The sequence below is a fragment of the Phalacrocorax carbo genome, chromosome 1, assembly GCF_963921805.1.
Source record: "Phalacrocorax carbo chromosome 1, bPhaCar2.1, whole genome shotgun sequence".
Classification (NCBI taxonomy): Eukaryota; Metazoa; Chordata; class Aves; order Suliformes; family Phalacrocoracidae; genus Phalacrocorax; species Phalacrocorax carbo.
In genome coordinates this window covers 68498728-68518115 of record NC_087513.1, presented here as the reverse complement: position 1 = coordinate 68518115, position 19388 = coordinate 68498728, and the positions used below count along the sequence as shown (strand labels likewise).

Here is a 19388-nt window from a genome sequence, read left to right as displayed (position 1 = left end):
GTTTTCTCTCTCACTGGATCCACTTTTAGAGGTGGTCCTCTTTACCCACTTTGCTATTTAAAAAAAAAATCAAGGAAATGAGAGGACTTCGTTTTACTGTCATATTTATTTGGATAGCAGCTTTCTGTCTGACCAAATAGCATTGATACCTGAATGCAAATATGATGCAAAGTGTAAGGTTTCTGTCCATAGGCAATCAGAGTAAATCTATCCATCAGAAAAAAAATGTCAAAAGAGGCATGAAAAATAAAGCCACTTTGTGTTCCTGTACTGCAGAAGAAAGGTAGGTTGCAGTCAATGAGGGTACGGAGACATTCAGTGACGCGGACGATATCTGCAGTGTGACTTCAGCAAGTCTAGAGACTCTCAAGATACACCCACTGCAGCAGAAAGCTGCCAACATTTCAACACTCAGATTTGCAGCTATGGTATTAGATCAATGACAGACTCAACATCAGTTGCAGTATAATCTCAGCAACACTGATAAGCAGCAAATTCAGACTGGAAAAATATGCCCAAGTGCTAATGATGTGTAATACAGCCAGCTGCTAAAAAGAAATCTAGGGGAGGGAAGGTGGCACTGTCTGGGAAATACCAAGTGATGCACAATAGTACTATCTGCAGCTGGGCAGCAAGGAAGTTTGGGCTTGTTTGTAAAGCAACACAGGGATCTTCTCAGTGTGAAGGGAAAGGGATTCTCACTTGAGGGATCCTCTCCAGCAGCTGTCACCCAAATATTTTCTTCAGCCTTGACAGAACCACTCAGGAAGAGATTAGCCTGCAAGGATGTTGAAACTGAGAGGCAAACACCTAGATGTTGTGAGACTCCTCAGGTAAACAGTATGTCCGCGTTGGTTTGAAACTACACAAGAGGACAGGGAAAAGGGATCGACAGCACTCACTGCCAGTGATGGGGATGGCACAGACTCATTGCCCTGGAGCAGCAGAGTTTGCTGTTTGGGGTGTCAGGAACCAGTGCTTCAGCATGTGCCAGACCATCCCTCTGTCCAACTCACTTTTTCTTGGTAGACTTTCTTCTATAAGAGAGAAGAGGTACATAGACTCATGTCCAACACATTTTTCAAAGTGGAGGCCAGCTGTTGCCAGAATTGTCCTGCCTAAAAAGTGCTGAGCATTATGGGGGCTCCCTGAGACCAGGACTGTAACTGAATTTTCAGTGCAGGAAAAGCTACTGAGGAAAATGCAGCAAGGCAGGAGTGTGGCACCAACCTACAGCTGCTGTCACCTGGGGGGCCGGGCACAAGACAAGTAGCCTGCGTGCAGACTAACTGGAGCTGAGGACATCCAAGGAGATCTCACATATCCACTGATTTACTTCTCCACTGCCTTATTGGCAGTTGCCTTGTGGGGCAATGAGAGATGCCTGACATTCAAGGAGATATGGATAAAGCAGCAATATCTGAACTAAACCCAGATCCCATAGAAAATGCTGCAGGCTGTCAGAATAGAACGAGACCATGCTGTGGCTGTGGCAGGAGGTCAAATGCTTTTAGCCAAAAAGGAGTAACAGTACCAGTCAGTGTTTTGATTTCCAAGACATGGGCCTTGGGAAACACAAGCTTTATATTCTAGGTCTGTAAATAATCCACATCAAACAGCCATAATGAACAGAACTGTGGCCTTGTAAAGCAAACGCAGTTGAGACTGGCCAGCACCTGAATGGAGGCCTGTCTCTGGAAGTAAGGAAGCAATTTGTGTGAATGAATAAGTTACTTCCCACCTTTTTTTCTGTCCAGGTTGAAGCAATAAGCTGATATGCTCTGGCAGGCTGGATATAAAGTTAAAGCCGCTGCACTTGTGGAAAAATTCCCTGGCTCTTTCTTGCAAGAGGCTGAGAGTCACTGTGAAAATTACATTTTGCCTTTGGAGCTTGGATTGAATAGAGCAGTCTTCTTACTGCCTACCCTGCTGTCATACAGTCTTGCTTTGCTGTGTTAAACAGCTGCTTTGCTGCACCTCAGAAGTGGTGCTGAATGCAGCCTATAATTTATAAATCAGTTTAAAAAATGCTCAAGATCTTTGGAATCAGTCTGGGGGAGTTAGTGGGTTTCTCAGGAGTCTCCTCTTCCAGGCTCTCAAAGCACCGTGCCAATGGCTTTCTGGCTGCCAAATGGTGAAGTCTGAAACTTGGACTGGCAATTACATAGCTTCCAGATCCTTTCCTTTCGCTAAAAAGGCACATCAACAAGCTTTCAGCATAAGCCGTTATTATTCTGTGTCACTTACCAGCTTGACTACACAAGGAACGTGACCACTGAGAACAGGTTCTCAGTTTAAAAGAAGCAAGAGTGAGATTTGGGGGGTGTGTGTGGGGGAAACAGTCACTCTTTTCTGCCAGCCCCTGTTCATTAATGATAAGTGGCTCTATTAATTCCTGCCTGCCCTGCCTGGAGACGCTAATACTAATCTTGTTCACCTCTGCAGCTGAGAACTGCCATGATAAATGGGGAAACAGGCTACCTCTCTATGGATGTGAAGGTCCCTGTGGATAAAGGGGTAAGAAGTTATCCTTCTTTTCAGGTCACATGAGAGAGGGGATGCGAAATGGATGCTAAAGGACCATGGAGGTTGTGGTTTTAATGCTCAGCCTTTCTGAGTGTGAGGATTTTATTGTTTCACTACATATATAACACATGTGCTAAAGACATAAAATAGAGCATCATTAGAAGTGCTCTTTATACCTACCGACATTCTGCTCTTACAAAGGCCTTGGAAATGCCTCACAGATCCCTACTTTGTCCAGGCGAAGCCAAAACCCATGTTGATTGTTGTTTACAGGGCTGTGACATGAATTGGAGATCTTCAAGAGTTTAGAATAGGGAAAGGCTTTGCTGAGCTGACCTAGACAGAAAGAGGTTTGGAGATTATTTTTGCAACTCCTTTTCCCTACCCAAAAACACTCATGAAAACTTTGTCTGTCACCCTGTCGGAATGAGATTTCCTTTATCCAGGTCCAAGATTAAATTTCTATGCAAATATTTACAGACGTTTTATGAAAAGTCATAATGAAATGGAGACTTTTGAATGTTCCCTACCAGCTCTAATGTAGGGTTATACATCTTACTTTGGAACCAGTGTAAAATTGTCTTGTACATTTATGTTCACTGATACTTTTTCATTCAGGTTTATTTAACTCTCCTAAAGATTTTGGCTTTCATCATCTGCTGTTAGGAAGTATTCCAGAGTCCTGCAAGTTACACTGCCCAGAAGTCTTCCATATTTCAGGAAAATTTTCCATCTTTTATAGAGAGCATTTTTTCCAGCGATGAGGCTGGTTGAACTGCTCCCATGCTAAGCCACAGTCAGCAGCAATTCTAATAAACCGCCTGCTGACAGCCACTGCTGAAATGATGCCATTTCCTAATGAAGACACCCCCTCCGTTTCCTCTCAATGGTTCTACTACTAGATTTTGTAACTAAATTGTCCTTCTCTATTCTTGGTGTTTGCAACTATCAGGTACCTGTCAATGGCTTTTCCCTTCTTCTCTTGGGCACTGCCAACATCTGCATTTGAAATACTTGCACAGTTTTCAGTCGAAGCAGTTCAGCAATTATTTTTGTTCCCTTTGTCTCCTGTATCATTTCTGGTACACAGGTACCAGGGCTTCACTGAATTATTTCAGCACTGTTTCCCTGTTGCTCTGTAGAGAGCATCTATTCTCTGCAATAGGATATTCCTGAACAGGGAGCCCCAAATCTCCTTTCTGCTGTCCCTTCATATTTTTCTCCCTCCCACAGCTGCGCTGGAAAAGCTGCCTTGGTTTCCATTTGTTCCAGTTGCCACTCCTTCTTGTCCAGTCTTTCTAATTTTTAGGGCCATTGGGACTTTTTCTCAGTATGAGGAGAAACGTTTTATTTTGTCTTACAGATCACTGTACATAAGGGCTCCTAAGACAGAGTCTGTCTGCTCCTCTCATTGCATCTTTTTCCCTCAATGCCCTGTTGTTTACTGTTTCTTTTTGTTTACAGTACTGCATCTGGTTCTCACTCCAAATCTTACTTAAGCCCACTTGAACTGATTCTTTAAAATAAAATTTCATGATAAGCTGTTTCAAGTGTTTTATATAAATGCAGATACATTGCATGTCCTTTATTCCCTTCATCCATTACCTTTGTTATTCTGTCAGGAAAGCAATCAGAGTTTTCCAGCAAGATCTATTCTTTATAAGTCTAGATTGCTTATTTTGCCAGCTTAACCTCTTTCTCTGTCTCTGTGCACCCTCAATAACTTTTCTTCTGAGTCATCCAAAGATACCTTTTGAGATCAATGTTTTAGGGACATCTTTCGGCTCCCCTACTCATGGAAAAAAGGTAACAAAAGGTAGCTTTCGTAAGAGATATTACCTGCCTTATTCTGCAACTCTGCAAGCGTTACGAAGCATAGTAGGAGACTGAAGCTGAGTATGTGACAGTTTTACTATTATCAGAATATGCATGGAGAGAGAACCAGAAATGAAACTTAGCAATTCCCAGTTGTACTCTGCTAGCTGATGAAGCAAAGCATTGAAACAAAGTGCTGACAAAGCCTTGAAACAAAGAGATGGCAGAGAGAAGGGCTGAGTGAAAGGGATAGAAATTATTCTGTCAGCCAAGTAAACATTGATTCCCCAGGTTGATCTCAGGAAGGTATTGAGAGTGGAGTGAGATAAAGAGTGAAAATAAGGACGGAAGACAAGGGACGGTTATTAGAGAGATCTAGTGGCAAAAAATGCCTTTGCTTGCAGTTAGGGTACAAAAGGGTTGTGACTGAAAGCAAAAGAGTGAGGACCTAGGTAGGAGCTGTAACAAACCACTTATGATGGCATTAGCCGGGACTGACTGCCTAGTATAGTGGCAATATCAAAACTGGAAATGCATGTGTTCCCAGACCACAGGTGCTGGTACGCACCTGTGCCACCATGCCAACATGCCCACGTCCTTGTCGTCTTTGCTCTGCGCTATGGAGCAAAGTCCTGCCTGACCATCCTCAGCCCCACTTGGCTCAAGGGTGCCTCTGCTTCTCTTCCTTCCCATGGATAAGTGGTGATACCTCCAGCTGTCTTGGGGAGAGCTGGCCACCCATCCCCTGCCCCAACAGAGGTTTGCCCTCCCTCCCACAAGGCGCAAGTGCCGAGTGGCTGCATGTGCAGAAGAGAGGCACGTCGGGGAACAAAGAATGAGCAGACCAAGCCCTGCTGAAGGAAAGGCCATTTTCTACTGCATCCTTTCCCCCAGCGGCAGGCCTACAGCCCCAGATCTCCTTCTTCCCCACACTTACCTCGCTCCACCATCAGATCAGACTGGTAAGGAAAGGGAGGCTTAATACCTCTTGTACCATCTCCACAGTCACCAAAACACCACCATCCCATGTTCCTTGGGGTTATCACAGCACTTTTGGAACATCTCGGCTCAGCAAAAGACTGGGACGCTGTTGCTCAGCAGTGCACAATTGCCATGCACAGAAAGAGAGGGGAGGAAAGGGATTGAGCCGTCTGCCACTTCCTCACCTAACAATAACCCCCATCTCTATCAGCCCATCCACTGTGTGCACAGACTCAGGGCAGGCTGTGGAGCTGGCGCTGCCTCACTCCACTTCCACTGCTGCACGGCTTGAGCAGGTTAGAGCAGGCGCGACTTTCTTTCCCTGGGGAACACAGAGTTTTCTGTGTTCACTCCCTGTCTCCCACACACATCCTCTCACCTCGTTTTCAGACTGGGGCTGGGATTTTAAACATATTAGGGTTCATATACTGGCATAAGGGTTGGATAGAAACTTTCCAAAAACTTTTCTCCTTTGGAAATAGTTCCACTGAAATCAACACTTTCCTACAGGAAAAGGCCAGTCTGGCAAACAGCTGAAGTTCTGAAGCAGCTTTCAATAATCTGAAATGTCTTCAGTTGAAATGTCAGTCTGAAAAAAATATTTTCGTGTGAATCAAAATGGCTTGGATTTGAATCAGCACTTTTTTTCAGTTTGAAAATATATATTTTTTTACTAATGTTTTTTAACGAAATTGGAATATGTTAATGTTTTGTCCCAGTTTGGCATGAAAGCAAATGTCAGGAATCTCAGCATTTCCCACAGGAGTGGGGAGACTTGGCCCTGGCTGCCCACCCACACAGTGGTAGGTTTGCCATCCTGCCTTTCCTCCAACCCCACCTCTCCTTCCTACCTGCCCCACGGAGTCCCCCCTCCTGCTTGAGATGATGATGATGTGCAAAGCCATCAAGCTTGCTCTGTATAGCAGAAGAGCAGCAGGGCCCCAGTGCGCTGGCTCGGAGGGTGTGAGAGAGAGGGCAGCTTTCCCCCTACCCCTTCCTGCAGCCTGTGCAGGAGCCCTACAGCAAAGAAAGGTTTAACTGAAGCCCTAGATGGAAAGACAGAGTGGCTGCCTGGATCCTGAAAGTCTCAAGTTGCTGAATACTGCACATTCATCCCTGCCTCCAGCCAGCCCTAGCAGGGTGTGAAGTGTTAGTAACGATCAACTGCTTTTGCTTAGCCTTGGGGACATGTATCCCAGGACCTCATCATCACTATGCCGTGGTGTGTCAGATGGTCTCTCACTTTATTTTCATGCTCTTATTCCAGAAACGAGTTCTCTTCCTCACCAATGATTATTTCTTCACGGACATCAGTGGCACACCCTTCAGGTGAGCAAGGACTCACATGACACCAATACGGTGTATCAGAAGTCTGCCACCAGCGACAGTAAATCAGTTCCTTTTCTTCACAAAACTGGTTATGACTCATGAGTAGAACAGTGTGAATAACTGACTACTTTGTTCCTATAGCCATTAAACTATTTTTGGGGTCAACTCAACAGGAATATTAAGATTTATCTGAAGTTCAGAGTTCAAAAGCTATACATTAGGTGAAGCATGTTGTTTCATTTCAGAGAAATGAGACATCTTCAATTTTCAGTTCCACTGAATATGTTTTATATTCTGGTATATGGCTCTAAACAAAACATTGTTATAAACTAAAAATTATAAAACATCACATAAGAAATCAAGCAAAAAATTTTTTGTGGTCTTTTTTTTCCCAGCTGAAATGGTTTGAAATTGGCACAAATTTGAGAAATGTTATTGCTGACCTGAACCTACAATGTTGGCCAAAAAGACTGTCACCAAAAATGCCTCATGGCTGTACAGACAGATTCCTTGGCCTCTTGTGCTGGAACCAGATCTCATTTAATCCTCTTTTGATGATGCTCTTTTCTTTAATAGCTGTGGGAGTTAGTTAATGTCTTTAAGGGTTGTAATTGCAGGGAACATAGTGTCATGTTTGGGGATTACACCTCTCCTTGCTGACAGGCCCTCTGTTTTCCTTCCTGCCTGCAGCCTGGGTGTTGTGCTGTCCAGGGGACATGGGGAGTACATTCTTCTGGGGAACACTTCAGTGGAAGAAGGTAGGTTAGTCTGGAACAGCCATGCTGTCCTAAGGGACAAGGTAGCTACTCTGAACTTCACTGCTTCACTTTTTCACAGCCTGGATTCACAACCTAACCAAATACACTATGTATTATCTGGTTTCAGGTTTGCATGACCTGCTCCAGCCAGACTTGTCTTTAGCGAACGAATGGTAAGTGGAGGAAATCCTGTTAATGACACAGGACTTTGTCGTGACATTTTGGCAAAGTTCCTGGCAATTTGGCTTGAGTTCACCGCCCTCTGTGGCCTAGGGAAAAAAGCAGTGTTGTTCATGGGCTGTACCTGCAAAGACCTGATTGTCTCCAGGCAATTCAGTTCCACCTCTTCCTTTGGGAGATCCCACCGAGGCCTCGCACACCCCTTTGCTAGGAAACATCTCCTGAGACTTATGCTCAGATTTCTGTGCTCAGACTTATTTTGTTCCTCCTTGTGTTGCTCAGAATTGTGCTACAAAACCTACAGTATGTCAGACCTGTCAGGAAATTTTGTTGCAAGCTTGGCAAGAGATTGAAGTGCTTTTTTAAATCCTAGCTTATTTTTGGTTGGCATTCTTCCGAACTGAGCCTAGACCTAATTTCTAGTGAACGTGGAGCTGATTTATGACCCCTGTTTCAATAGCAGGCATAATTTATGGTTTTGCTTTGTTTGGATATGAAACAGGGTGGAAGCATGGCACTTTCCATTTATTGCTGTGAGGTTTGGGATTTTCATGAACCCAACATTCAGTTACACCCAGGCACATGAACCCAGCCTGTTTCAAAGCCAAAATAACTATATTCAAGAAACCCTGCAGCCCTTCACACTTCTCCTTACACTGTCAAGTTTCACAGGCAGTGCATTTGAGACACAAGCAGTGACTTCTTCTTCTTCTACTCCTAACTTGGGGTGTCAGTTTACCACACTTTACATATTCATTTCTCTCAGACTCTTCTCATAAATAACTCCTTTCAGCCCCTTTATGAGTTGTAACTCTCTTATAACCCCTTCCTCTCCGTTGTCCTGACAATGAAGCAGTCAAAATTGGAAGCAGGATTAGAAGACTGGGTTTTTTTCATAGTACATTTGTAGTATGTTCTCCCACTTCTCCCCAAACTGTGTCCAGAGGATCCTGCAGCTGTGTCTCTTTGGGACAGCTTTTTTTGCCACCATATCATACTGCGAGTTCATTCCTCATCTCATATTTTGTTTCTATGTCTCTTGGTTTATCTGCTCCCAAACCAGTTTTACTCACATTGCACGTGACCCTCTGCTTTTCATGTCTCTCCATCACATCGTTATTGTGCACCTGTGTCTATATGAACATCTTAACATATAATACAGATAACTGCTGGAAGTATTTGGGACTGCTATGTTGCATTGTGAGTTTATGCTGGAGAACATAACAGCAGCTCTACTAAGCACAGCAGTCAGATTTATTGGTGTTCTGTTTATTGGTAGGGTTTGACTTACAAACACGTTGTTAGATTTTGAGTGGGCACAGCAAGCAGCAGCAGCAAAATCTTTGCAGCCCAAGCTTTCTCATTAAATTTTTGTTTGCAGTTATTATTTTCCAGGAGCATTTGCTTGACTGTGGTTTCTTTTTGCCCTTGTGGGCTTCTTCTCCCCTCCCTACCAGGATTTACTGCATCACCGACATAGATCCAGACCACCGGAAGCTCAGCCAGCTGGAGGCTGTGATTCGCTTCCTCACTGGAGAGGAACCTGACCTGGAATGTGAGTCTCAGGCACCAAAGGGCTCTGCTGGGATTTTCCTGTACTCATCACGGGGGAGAGGGGACTGTAACAAACTGATTGGTGTCAGACCGATCTCCTGCGGCACCTGCTCACACTGGCAGGACTGAACTCAAGCCCAGCTTAATTCACACGTGGAAATGAGCTTAGGATCCACTTCCTTGTCTCCATCAGAGGACCTTTTTTCCAATTCAAAGCTGTCACATTACTCAGCCTTATTGACGGTCTCAGCACAGGAAATACTGAAAAGTGAAAGGCTTGAGTGGAGCTTGGTGGGGGCTGCACACCATGCTTAAGACAGACTGACCAGTTGGGCCAGAGAGGGTAATGGCAGCAGGAGCCAGGAAAGCTGCTGTGACTACTCTGCTCCCCAGGGCACCAGCCAGCATCCTCTGAGGGCTGCATGGTGCCATCTAGACAGATGGGTTCTTTCAGAACAAGGTTTATTAATTTTGCTTTCAAAACTGACTTGGGTAACTGATTTGGGGGAAAAGTTGTCACAGAATTATTATCTTTCCTGCTCCCCCTGCTGCTCATCGCTTGCACCAGGTCCCATTCTCCAGGCAAGGTGTAGCCGTACAAGCAGCTGATGCAGCACCACTACAAAGTGCCATCTCTGTCAGGGGGCAGAGGTGGGCAGCTGTGCATCGGAAGTCCCTAGAGCAATTTAGCTTTAGGGTGTCCTTCAGCCACTTTCACAGCTTCAGCCCCCTTAATTGTGCCAAGTACAAGCTTTTACATGTAATGCACCACCTGAAAGACACAAACCCTTGGCATGAGGATAGGAATTTCTTAAAACTAAAAACAAATGTAATCCTCTCTTGCACAGTGTGAGCAGAGCCCTTCCGGCTGTCTTTGGAGGAAGCCGAAAAGAGGAGATGTAGGAGTTGAAAAGGCTAGGGAAAAGGAGGAGGAAAGTTTCAGGAGAGGTCACTATGAGAAACACGCAGACTTGGAAGTGCTGTGGAGGAAAACCAAATATGATTTGGACACAACCTAGATATGTAGGGCCTGGGATGGGAAAGATCTGCTGGTGAGCTCTGGTTTTGAGGTCTGAATGACAGCAAGGATAGAGAAATTGATTCTGACAACTGTGACAAATAAAGGACAAAAAGTTGGAAGAACTTGGGAGAAAATATTAGGGGAGACCTTGGACCTCAACCCAGTAAGTGGAGGCAGAAGCACTGAAATAGCGGGGCATGGCTCCATCTAGAACAGCACTGAAAGGGGCATATCTGCAATACGATAGCCATCGCATTCTCACAGCACAAAATGAATGCAGGCAGGGCAATACACAAATGAGGCAGGTCAAATAAATGAGATCTTAGAGTATGCCATTTAGCACACGGCATATTTGAACCTACCTAAACACCTCGCGGTCCCAATCCAAGCTGGACTAGACTGGTAAACTAGACTGGCTCGAGCATCTGGGGGAAACCAGGACAGGACAGAATTTTGTGAGATTTACAGGAAGGACAGAGGTGTAACACAGAAGCCAATGAACCCAAGGTCAGGGTAGAAGCCATGAAGAAGTCACTAGGGGCTTTGAAGAAGCTTCCTAAGTGAAATGGGGTGTCTGGTGTCCTTCCAAAGGGCACCTAGAGGAAAGGTCAAAGCAAGGATTTGAGGCAATGGCTGTGGACAGCCTGTGTGATCAAGGAGAAGGTTGGAGTGAAGGCCTGACAAATAACTTCATTTGAAAACCTCTCGCTTGCCCACACTTTCAAACCCAAACCCTTCCACTGAGTTTGCAGGGGAATCAGTCTGATGATCTTTGTGTAACATCCATTCTTGTGCTGTCCGCCATCCAGGGTGGTAGGTCCTGTTCTTAGCCCTGCAAGGGGAGGCTTCTTTTTGTGCCATGTTGTTTCGCTGCCCTGGGCCAGGCGGATGCTCCATAATAAGGAACTCTCTAGACATCTAGGGATGGACATGTCTTTCTCTCCTCATTCTTGTTCTCTCTTCTTCTTAGGCGATGAGGAGTTGGTCCAGGAAGTGCTGTTTGATGCAGTGGTCACTGCACCCATGGAGGCCTACTGGACAACACTAGCACTCAATATGTCCTTGTAAGTGTATGAGAAATAAATATGAATAAAACACCATTGAAGATGCATCTCTAGATGCTATGGGCTTATGCAGTGCCTGAAACAGCCACAGATCCTTGCACAGCATATAACAAATTTTAGAAATAGCTCAAAAAGGTGATAGAAATAGCTCAATAGCTTTAGAAATAACTCAAAAAGTGTCTCTTGGGAGCGGACTCCAGCAAGTTAGGCCTTCTCAGGGGAGCCTTCAGTTTGGTGAGTTTGTCTGAATATCACTGGAGGACAGCAGTGATTCAGATGCATCACTGCCAGAGCTATTCAGCACAAGTTCTTTGTGGCACCTAGCTCAGACGCACTGCATTTGCCTCTTCAGCTGGTAAGAGTTTGATATCTCAGGGCACCTGAGACCACTTCAGTTTAAAGTTGTTATAAGTTATTTCCCCATGCTTCAGTTATCCCTTTGAACAGCAGCAGCATGGTTTGGCTCAACTTCCCATATGGCTGTAGCAGAAGTTCCATCCCAGGTGGCAAGAAATGTGCTCCCTTTCCTGCAGTGAAGGAAAGGGAGTTTGATCACTGCTGGTGATGGCTTCAGACTGAGCCTCAGGAAGGGAGTGGACAGGCTGCCTTCAGTAAACAACTTTCTACTTTACTATTTGCAGTGAGGCACCTGTTGCTTGTAGTATCTAGCATCATGTCACACAGATGCTCAGCAGAAAACATGCTACTTACACAGATGTGTGGCCATGGGACTCCTGCCCCTGTTTCAGTTACCAGTACCCCTACCACTAACAGAGCTTGTGCCAGCAGCAATCATGATAGGACACCCAATTATCAGCACACCTTTAAATGGCTATACCACACACACTCCTCATTTTGAGGCCACCACGCTGCAGCAGGCTCTCCACCATGTAGCTGTTCCATCTGTGCCCTTGATACCTCCAAATCAGTCTACTGCTTCAGAGCCAGTCTGCTACCCGGCCCATCCTGTGTGTGCCTGAGACAGCTGTTCTCTCTCTGCCGTCCCTCTCCCTCACTTCAACCTCATGCAGGCAGTCTGGAGCAGGGCAAAAGGAGCTTATGGTCTGCTTAGAAGAAAACCAGATGAGCAAATTTCAAAGGTGTGAATCTAGGCACAGGTCTGGCATAGGCCTGCCAATTGTTAACCAGTAGCAACCTCTTGCCATTAACAGGGAGGAGCCAGTGTCACTCCTGGTGTAAACGGGTTATATTGCAAATGAACCTGGGACCACGTCTCCAGGTGTGGCTTCTAGTTTGGAAGGCCCTCACCCTGGGGCAGGGAGATGGATGTTCTTCTGAGAACTGTTTGCTTCTGCTTATGTGTTTCTATTCCACAGGGACACTGAGGCAGGTGTTGAGATGGCATTTCTGGGCACTCGGGCTGGACTCATGAGGAGTGCCCTGTACGTGGGTTCCGAGAAAATTTCCAACAGGTGAGTCCCTGAACTGCATTAAAGGGTTTCTCTCTATGTCTCTGAAGGAGCAGCATGAAGTCACCACCAGCCTTAGAAATGTACAGGGGGAGAAAGAAACAGAAAGGAAAGGAGCATCACCTTGATGGGCATTGGTGCTGATTTAGAGAGTCAGGGTAGGGGTCCTTTGTCTTCCTCTGGTCCTTTTGGGCTTTTCTTAAAACACTGTCCCAAAGTGCATTTATTTCAGTGAAAAACTTCAATCATTCCCTGACTTCAGTCAGCTAATAGGAAATGTCTGCAGCTACTATATATCCCCAGGACCATTTTGCAGTGCAGAGGTTCTGCACTCCACTGGCCCGGTGACATTGCAGCTTGGCTAGGTTTGATCTTTCTGTCTCAATTCCTCTTCCAGGTTTGTTCTGCTCTGCCTCTTGCATTCCCCACGTCGCAGTAGTAACACAGTGCCTTCCAGTGAGGCATTAAGTGATATGACTGACATCTGTCATATACGATTCATTCTCTTGTCCTCTCCCTCAAGGCAGGAGTGTGCATTCAGTGGAGGGTTTTGACATGGAAAGGGTATAGTTTGCATTTCTGTTGCATTTGAATACGCAGGCTAGTGCACGCTGCTGTAAGAAAGGACAGGTCACAGAGGCAGAACAGCAGATAGAACAGAAGGGGACAGTGTCGGTCGTGGTCCTTAGCTTCTTGGCAGCTGTTCACTGCCTCTGAGTTCCCCCAAAACACAAGTCGCAAGTTCACGGCAGAGAGCTCTGCTGTGCCTTATAGGTGACGCTCTTCATGTTTTTGAGGCAGTCTGGATAAGCCTCCAGATAGTCAGGCTCTGGCAACAAGGGCAAAAACAACATGTGCTGCAGGAGGTTAATGCAATGATTCCCTATTCCCCGCTGCTCATCAGGAGTGTCGTTCCGTGCTTTTAAACAGCCGCAGTCACCACACTGCAGTGACAGACCCCTGCACATCACACGAGAGGCGCTTCTGGAATCCCCTGAAAGGAGGGAACCGTATAAATGAGTAATTATCATCACATCAAAATATACAGCAAAATGAGAGCCTGAAAACAAAGGGGATTTGTCAGGCAAGACATAGGGACCTCCAGGGAAGCCAATGACCTGATTTTTCATGAGGTGTCTCCTGCGCACCCGCTGCCATGCCCTCAGGACCCACCCTCTTGCTTTCAGGAGCACCCAGTGCCTCAAGTACTTCAGTCCAGACATCTCTGGGAGTTCATTCAGTATTTAGCCACAGCGTCATGACCTTCAGTTTTTTGGGTGGGGTTTGGGAGGATTTTTTTGTTTGTGGTTTTGGGTTTTTTTTGTTTGGGTTTTTTTTTGTTTGTTTGGTTTTCTGGGGTTTGGTTTTGTTTTCTTTTTCCTTTTAGGAGACTGCCTAATTTCCTTTTCTCATCCGCTCCCCATTCTCCTGCCTACTCACCCCCGCCGCGCCCCTCGCTCCTCACGGCGGAACCGGCCAGGCCTCCCGCGGGGAAGGGCCACATCTTCCCTCCCGCCCTCCCCAGCCACCCGCCGGGCCCCGGAGGCAGCCACCGCCCTGCCGCCGGCGGGAGCCTGCGGCCCGCCCTCGGGGCCGGTGGCGGCGGCGCCGGCGGCCTCGGCCGGGGCAACAGCGGCACCTGGCGGGCGGCCGGCAGAGGCGCGGCGGCGGCGCCGGCCCCGGTGCGGCGGGGAGCGGCTCGGAGCGGGGTGGGGGAGCCGCCGCCGCCGCCGCCGGGCCCCCGGGCACTGAGAGAAAATGGCGGCGGTTACGCTGAGCCCGTCCCGGGGGTCGGTCGCTGAGCAGCACCCGCCGGGGGGGGTGCGAGGCACAGGGCGGCAGGGTACCCGCGTTTCGGTAGGGAGGGAGCCCGCACAAACCGCCCCGGAGTCCCCGAGGCGAGGGGTGCTCCCCGGGCAGCCTTGCTCTGGCGCGGCCGGGTCAGCCGGGGGTCCCCGGGCTCCCGCCGCCGCAGGAGAAGCCCCAGGTGATGAAAGGCGGGTGATGTGCCCAGCCCTGGGGTCCCACGGCGTCACCCCGAGGAGGGCTGCCGCTCCTCTGCGCCATGTACAAAAGGCTGCCCTGGGTTTTCTCCCGGCAGGAAATTCCTGACAGGGAAGGACAAGGAAAGTATCTTCACCATGGACCACTTCCCTCTGTGGTACCGCAGGGCGGCCGAGCATCCCCCCGGGAGCTTCATCTACAGCATTGTTTCAGAAGACGATGCAGGTAATCCCAGCCTGAACACCAGAGCAGAGAAGCAAAGAGAAAGCTTTTCACATCTTGTGTCCCATGCCATGCCTGTCTCTTTATTGACGCCTCCTGCAGAGTGGGAAGTGCTGAGACCCAGCCTCTCGGCGTAGGGGCAGACGGGTCATGGCCAAGATATGGGGACTGCACACAGTGGAAAGACAGCTACGAGCAGTAGGGAAGGCTGCGTAACATCAAGTAGCAGAGGAGATGAAGGACACGTGGAAACGCAGGGCCTAGGTAGACCAAAGGATTTAGGGATGTGGCGGGGTGGAGGACCTCGTGGGGCTAAAGGACACGTGAACTGTGGCAAGGGAAAGTGGAAGGTAAAGGTATTGCAGAAGGAATTAGACACATAGGTATGACCAGGCCTGGGAGGAGGCATCATCAGGCATATTGGGCAGCAGTAAGAGCTGGGACTGATGAGGGATCAGCAAGCTCTCAGTCAGGAAGTGTAAGTTTAGAGGGTGTAATTTTTTCCATCGCCACTTTCCATGACAGGAAAGAGTGAGTTTGTTATAGAAGATGGTGGAGGAAAAGGGGAGAAGGCTTTTCCATAGTTCCCTGTTGATGAGGGTGTCTCATTGGTACCCTGTGCCCTTCCCATCTTAGTACTAGACTATGGCACCTCTTGCCCAGCTAAGGAGCTCAAACAAGAGAAGAAAACAAGGGGTGGCTTTTCAGTGTCTCTTGCATAGGGTGTTGGCTCCTGTGAGTTTGTGGGGCTGGCCAGGACCTCCTCAAAGGCTGGAAGAGAGCAGAAGAGCCTAGAAACAAACACTCAAAACAAAGTACTTATGTGAGACTCCTACACAGAAGGCAGAAATCCCCTCTGTGCTCCTCCCTGGCCCTTAGCTCTCCATCTCTGTCACGGAGCTCAGCACTTTAGCTGTTAAAGCTTTTTGTGGCGCAGTGGTGGGAGGCTGGTGGGTGGGAAAGCAAGTAGCAAAGAGGAGAAAACCAGACTGGGAGGCAAGAGATGAACCAGGATGTAAAGGAAGAGGAATGGAAAGAGAAAATGCTTGAAACCTTCCACGAAAGCCTCCTTCTGCCCAGCCCCCTTAGATCTCACTTAAAAAGCAAGCGCGGAGTGAGGGGGAGGCATGGCAGGAGGAACCTTTTACTTCTCTGCATGCCACGGCATTTGCTCTTTGGAATAGTGGATGGGTTAGAAAACCAGGTAGTGACACCCTGTGGGGCTTCCTAGGGCAGCCATGACCCTGGCCACAGTAGTCACTGCTGGCTAAACACTGGGGTTGTGACTTGATGTGGCTTTCTTAGTAGTCATAGGTAGTTTTGTGTGGATAAAGAGAGAGGACAAGCAGCTGCCACTATTTTTTTGTATTACATCTCTATTGGCCAGAAGTTTCAACGAAGTCCAGGATCCCATTCACCGGGAAACCCTGCAGGCACATTGTAAGAAGTAGTACCTGGCCCTGAAGACCTTATGCTGAAAACTGTAAGGGAGGTTATCAGTCTCTTTAGAGACGAGCAGCTGGGCTTAGAGAGACTGTGATCCATGAGATCACACAAGGTGCCTGTGAAGAGCTAGGAAATAATACCTAGTGCTTCTGAGCCACAGTGCTTCACTGTTAGAGCAGAGTCTGGGCCCTTCCTTGACATCCAGTGAAGCGGGGGTGCCCCACCTTTTGGCCAGAGCAAAGCACCCACTTTATTTTGAAATTCTTGATGATTAGATGCTGAAGTATCCCTTTCATGGTTTCCACATGACTCGGTACATGCCACCCTGTGGCAAGGGGTTTTCATGTCAGATATACTTCTCATCACATAAGAGAGAAGAGCCTGGAGACCTCCCTGTTGGGGAGGAAGCTCACAGGAATGGCTGCAGGTCATCAGAATAATTTATCCAGGCTGCTCCTTCCAGTGTCCCAGAGAGCAGACAACAGCAGGGAAGGCTCTCCAGGTCAAGTAGAACTGTTCTTACAGCCCAGATCTCCCATGTGTTGGGTGTTTGGGGTGTTTTTTGTCTGTCACTTTTTTCTAGGTACCTTTTCTGCTTAGTGTATTTTGCTTATTTGTCCCATCTTAGGGAGAGCAAGAAATTTGGGGTTCACCATAAAGGCAGGATTAGGCTCAAGGGATGTGAGCATAAGTTGGCTGGATATTAGTTTCACCAGGGCTTTACTATTTCTGACATACTTGAGCAAGTTAATCTGGTTTCAGTCCAAAAAAAACATAAGTGAGATATTTCAGGCTAAACTGTGGTAGACACAGAATCGTGCTCAGGACACACTGGGTACCAACAAGAATGATGAAAGCAGTAACAAATGCTGGAGCTTTTGGGAATGAAAGAATCCTTGATGCGTCTGTCTGAGCAAGAGATTTCCATACAGCATGTGAGAAGGGAATCAGTTGCAGCATAAATCGATCGTGCTGACCTTCGAGATGTTCCCTGGCAGTTCCAAAAGAGGTGCCCCATCTGAAGTTAATCTAATCGCTTTAAGAAAATGCAGAAATGGAATCTGTTGCATAGACAATTACAGGCTGAACAAAGAGAGGGGAGGTGGGTTTCAGTTGCTTAAACCTATCCTGCCCTGTGGGAGCTAAGAAATCTTCACGGGGCTGGTGGATGTGTCTCAGGACCTACAGGGCGCTTAAAGCAGCAGATAAAGGATAATCAGAAGACCCTGGGGCATAAAAGAGTTTAGGCAGCGAAGTCCCAAAACACTTTGTTTCTAAAATGGAGGTGCTGTGTCTGTCTCTCTAGTTTGTAGTGCTGGCCTGGCTTGGGTAACAGAGCTAGGCATAAGCCCGGCCTTTTGCTGTGCAAGAGTTGAGGTCAGAGCTACCTGTCCTGCTTCTCCTCTGTCTACAGAGTTTAGCTGGTGCATAAAGCAAAGCAGCTTTCTGTCCTAAGAGAAGCTCTATATGCCCAAAACTGAGGAGGTCAGTCCTTTACATTTTATGCTGAGGATGCTACTTTTATCATGGGTCATTATCTAGAAGAAAAAAAAAAATCTACTCATAGCCCTTTAGGTTGCTTATATGTCTTGAAAGATGCAGTCCTCCAAACTCTTCGATGTTTCAGGGTTGAGGCATATGTACGCAACGGCCTGGATGTGAAACAGCGTGAGCAAGCTGCTCCTGCTGCATTTTACTACTCTGGTGGTAAGCTAACCAACCCTGCTGTATTTGTGTCTTGACAGAGGGAGGTGACCTGCCAAAAGTGGTGACAGTGAGCACAGCTGTAGCTGTGGCTGTGGATGGGAAGAAGGGTATTGCTGCAGGTAGGACATTCTGGTTTTTCTTTTTATCTTGAATGAAATGGTTGCATCTTATATTGAGAGTGGGAGCTGAGAGCTGTTAGCTTGTCATTCAAGGGAGATGATGGGCGCTGCAATAGCTTGTGATGTTGAAAACGAGGCTAAACAGAGAATATTAGAACAGGTACTAAATGATTGATAGCCTTTTGAAAGGGAAACTGGCTGTTTGAATGGAAGCTTCCCATCATCAATGCTGGTGAATTCGTGGATTGAGCCTATTTCTCTGGAACATAAGTAGGCTGAGAAGTCGGTGCATGTTTTGAACTCTTTGCTGGAGACAATTTTGGTTTTGGAAAAACAGCATGTTCATGCATCTCCATCATTATCTCAGCTGAAAAATAACTTTTGCTGGTGGAATGGGCTTGTTGTTAGATTTCCAACTCAGACATATAGATTGCCAAACTTACCTTTGTATCTGATCTTTAAACCCCTTTTGTCAGACCTTCCACTAGACTGTGTGTCTACTTTTGGGAAATTCATAAAGCATGTTATTTCAACAGAACCCCAAAGCTTTTGAAGCTTTACCATTTTCTGCAGCAAATGCTTCAGCCTTTACAGAAGTACAGTAAATTCAGAAGTGAAACAGAGCAGCCATTTAATGAAACAAAGCAACATTAATGAGTAATGCTGGCATCATATCCAACTTAGATGCTCTGTGTAGGACTATTGGGGTAAGAGAAGATGTAGGTTAGTGGAATTTTTTTGAGACCTGGAAGCATTGACTCAGGAAGAGGTTGCTGGAACAGGTAATGGAATAATTATCACCAGAAACATGCCAAGATGCAAAGCTGCTTGTGAAAGAATGGTTAGTGTTAATGGAGTCCTGTATGGTGGAAGGAAAGACTGAGTAGATCAGACCAAATGACTTTGTTGTAGGAGTATCCAGCTGAGAGAAGGCCATGTAGCAGATGCCTTCAGATTGAGAGTAAGCCATTGCATTTGCCTAGGCTGGGGTACGATACAATGAATGGTCTCTAATACTACTAATCAGTAAAACTATGACAGTTTAACACCATCATCTGATGAAGCATTCCTTCATTTCCAGGCTTTCAGTAAGTTCTATTTGAGAATGGTACTCTCTAAGTATCACCTGAGCATTGAGGAAGTACTCAATGAGTAAGGAGTACTCAACTGAGGAAGGAGGGGTGTTACGAAATAGCATTTTTCACTGATATGCCACCATTTCTAGCCCAAAG

At 46.8% G+C, this 19388-nt stretch overlaps 1 protein-coding gene across 1 annotated transcript in view; it reads left to right on the top strand.

Annotated features, from left to right (window-relative positions):
• Positions 1-19388, top strand: part of CACNA2D4 (calcium voltage-gated channel auxiliary subunit alpha2delta 4) — a 132927-nt gene that overhangs the window by 43807 nt on the left and 69732 nt on the right. Inside the window, exons 18-26 of the mRNA XM_064458482.1 lie at positions 2446-2517; positions 6590-6651; positions 7342-7409; positions 7537-7582; positions 9047-9144; positions 11135-11228; positions 12566-12661; positions 14760-14887; positions 18076-18156. Of these exons, the coding sequence (XP_064314552.1) occupies positions 2446-2517; positions 6590-6651; positions 7342-7409; positions 7537-7582; positions 9047-9144; positions 11135-11228; positions 12566-12661; positions 14760-14887; positions 18076-18156 (745 nt within the window). The remainder of the gene's footprint in view (positions 1-2445; positions 2518-6589; positions 6652-7341; positions 7410-7536; positions 7583-9046; positions 9145-11134; positions 11229-12565; positions 12662-14759; positions 14888-18075; positions 18157-19388) is intronic.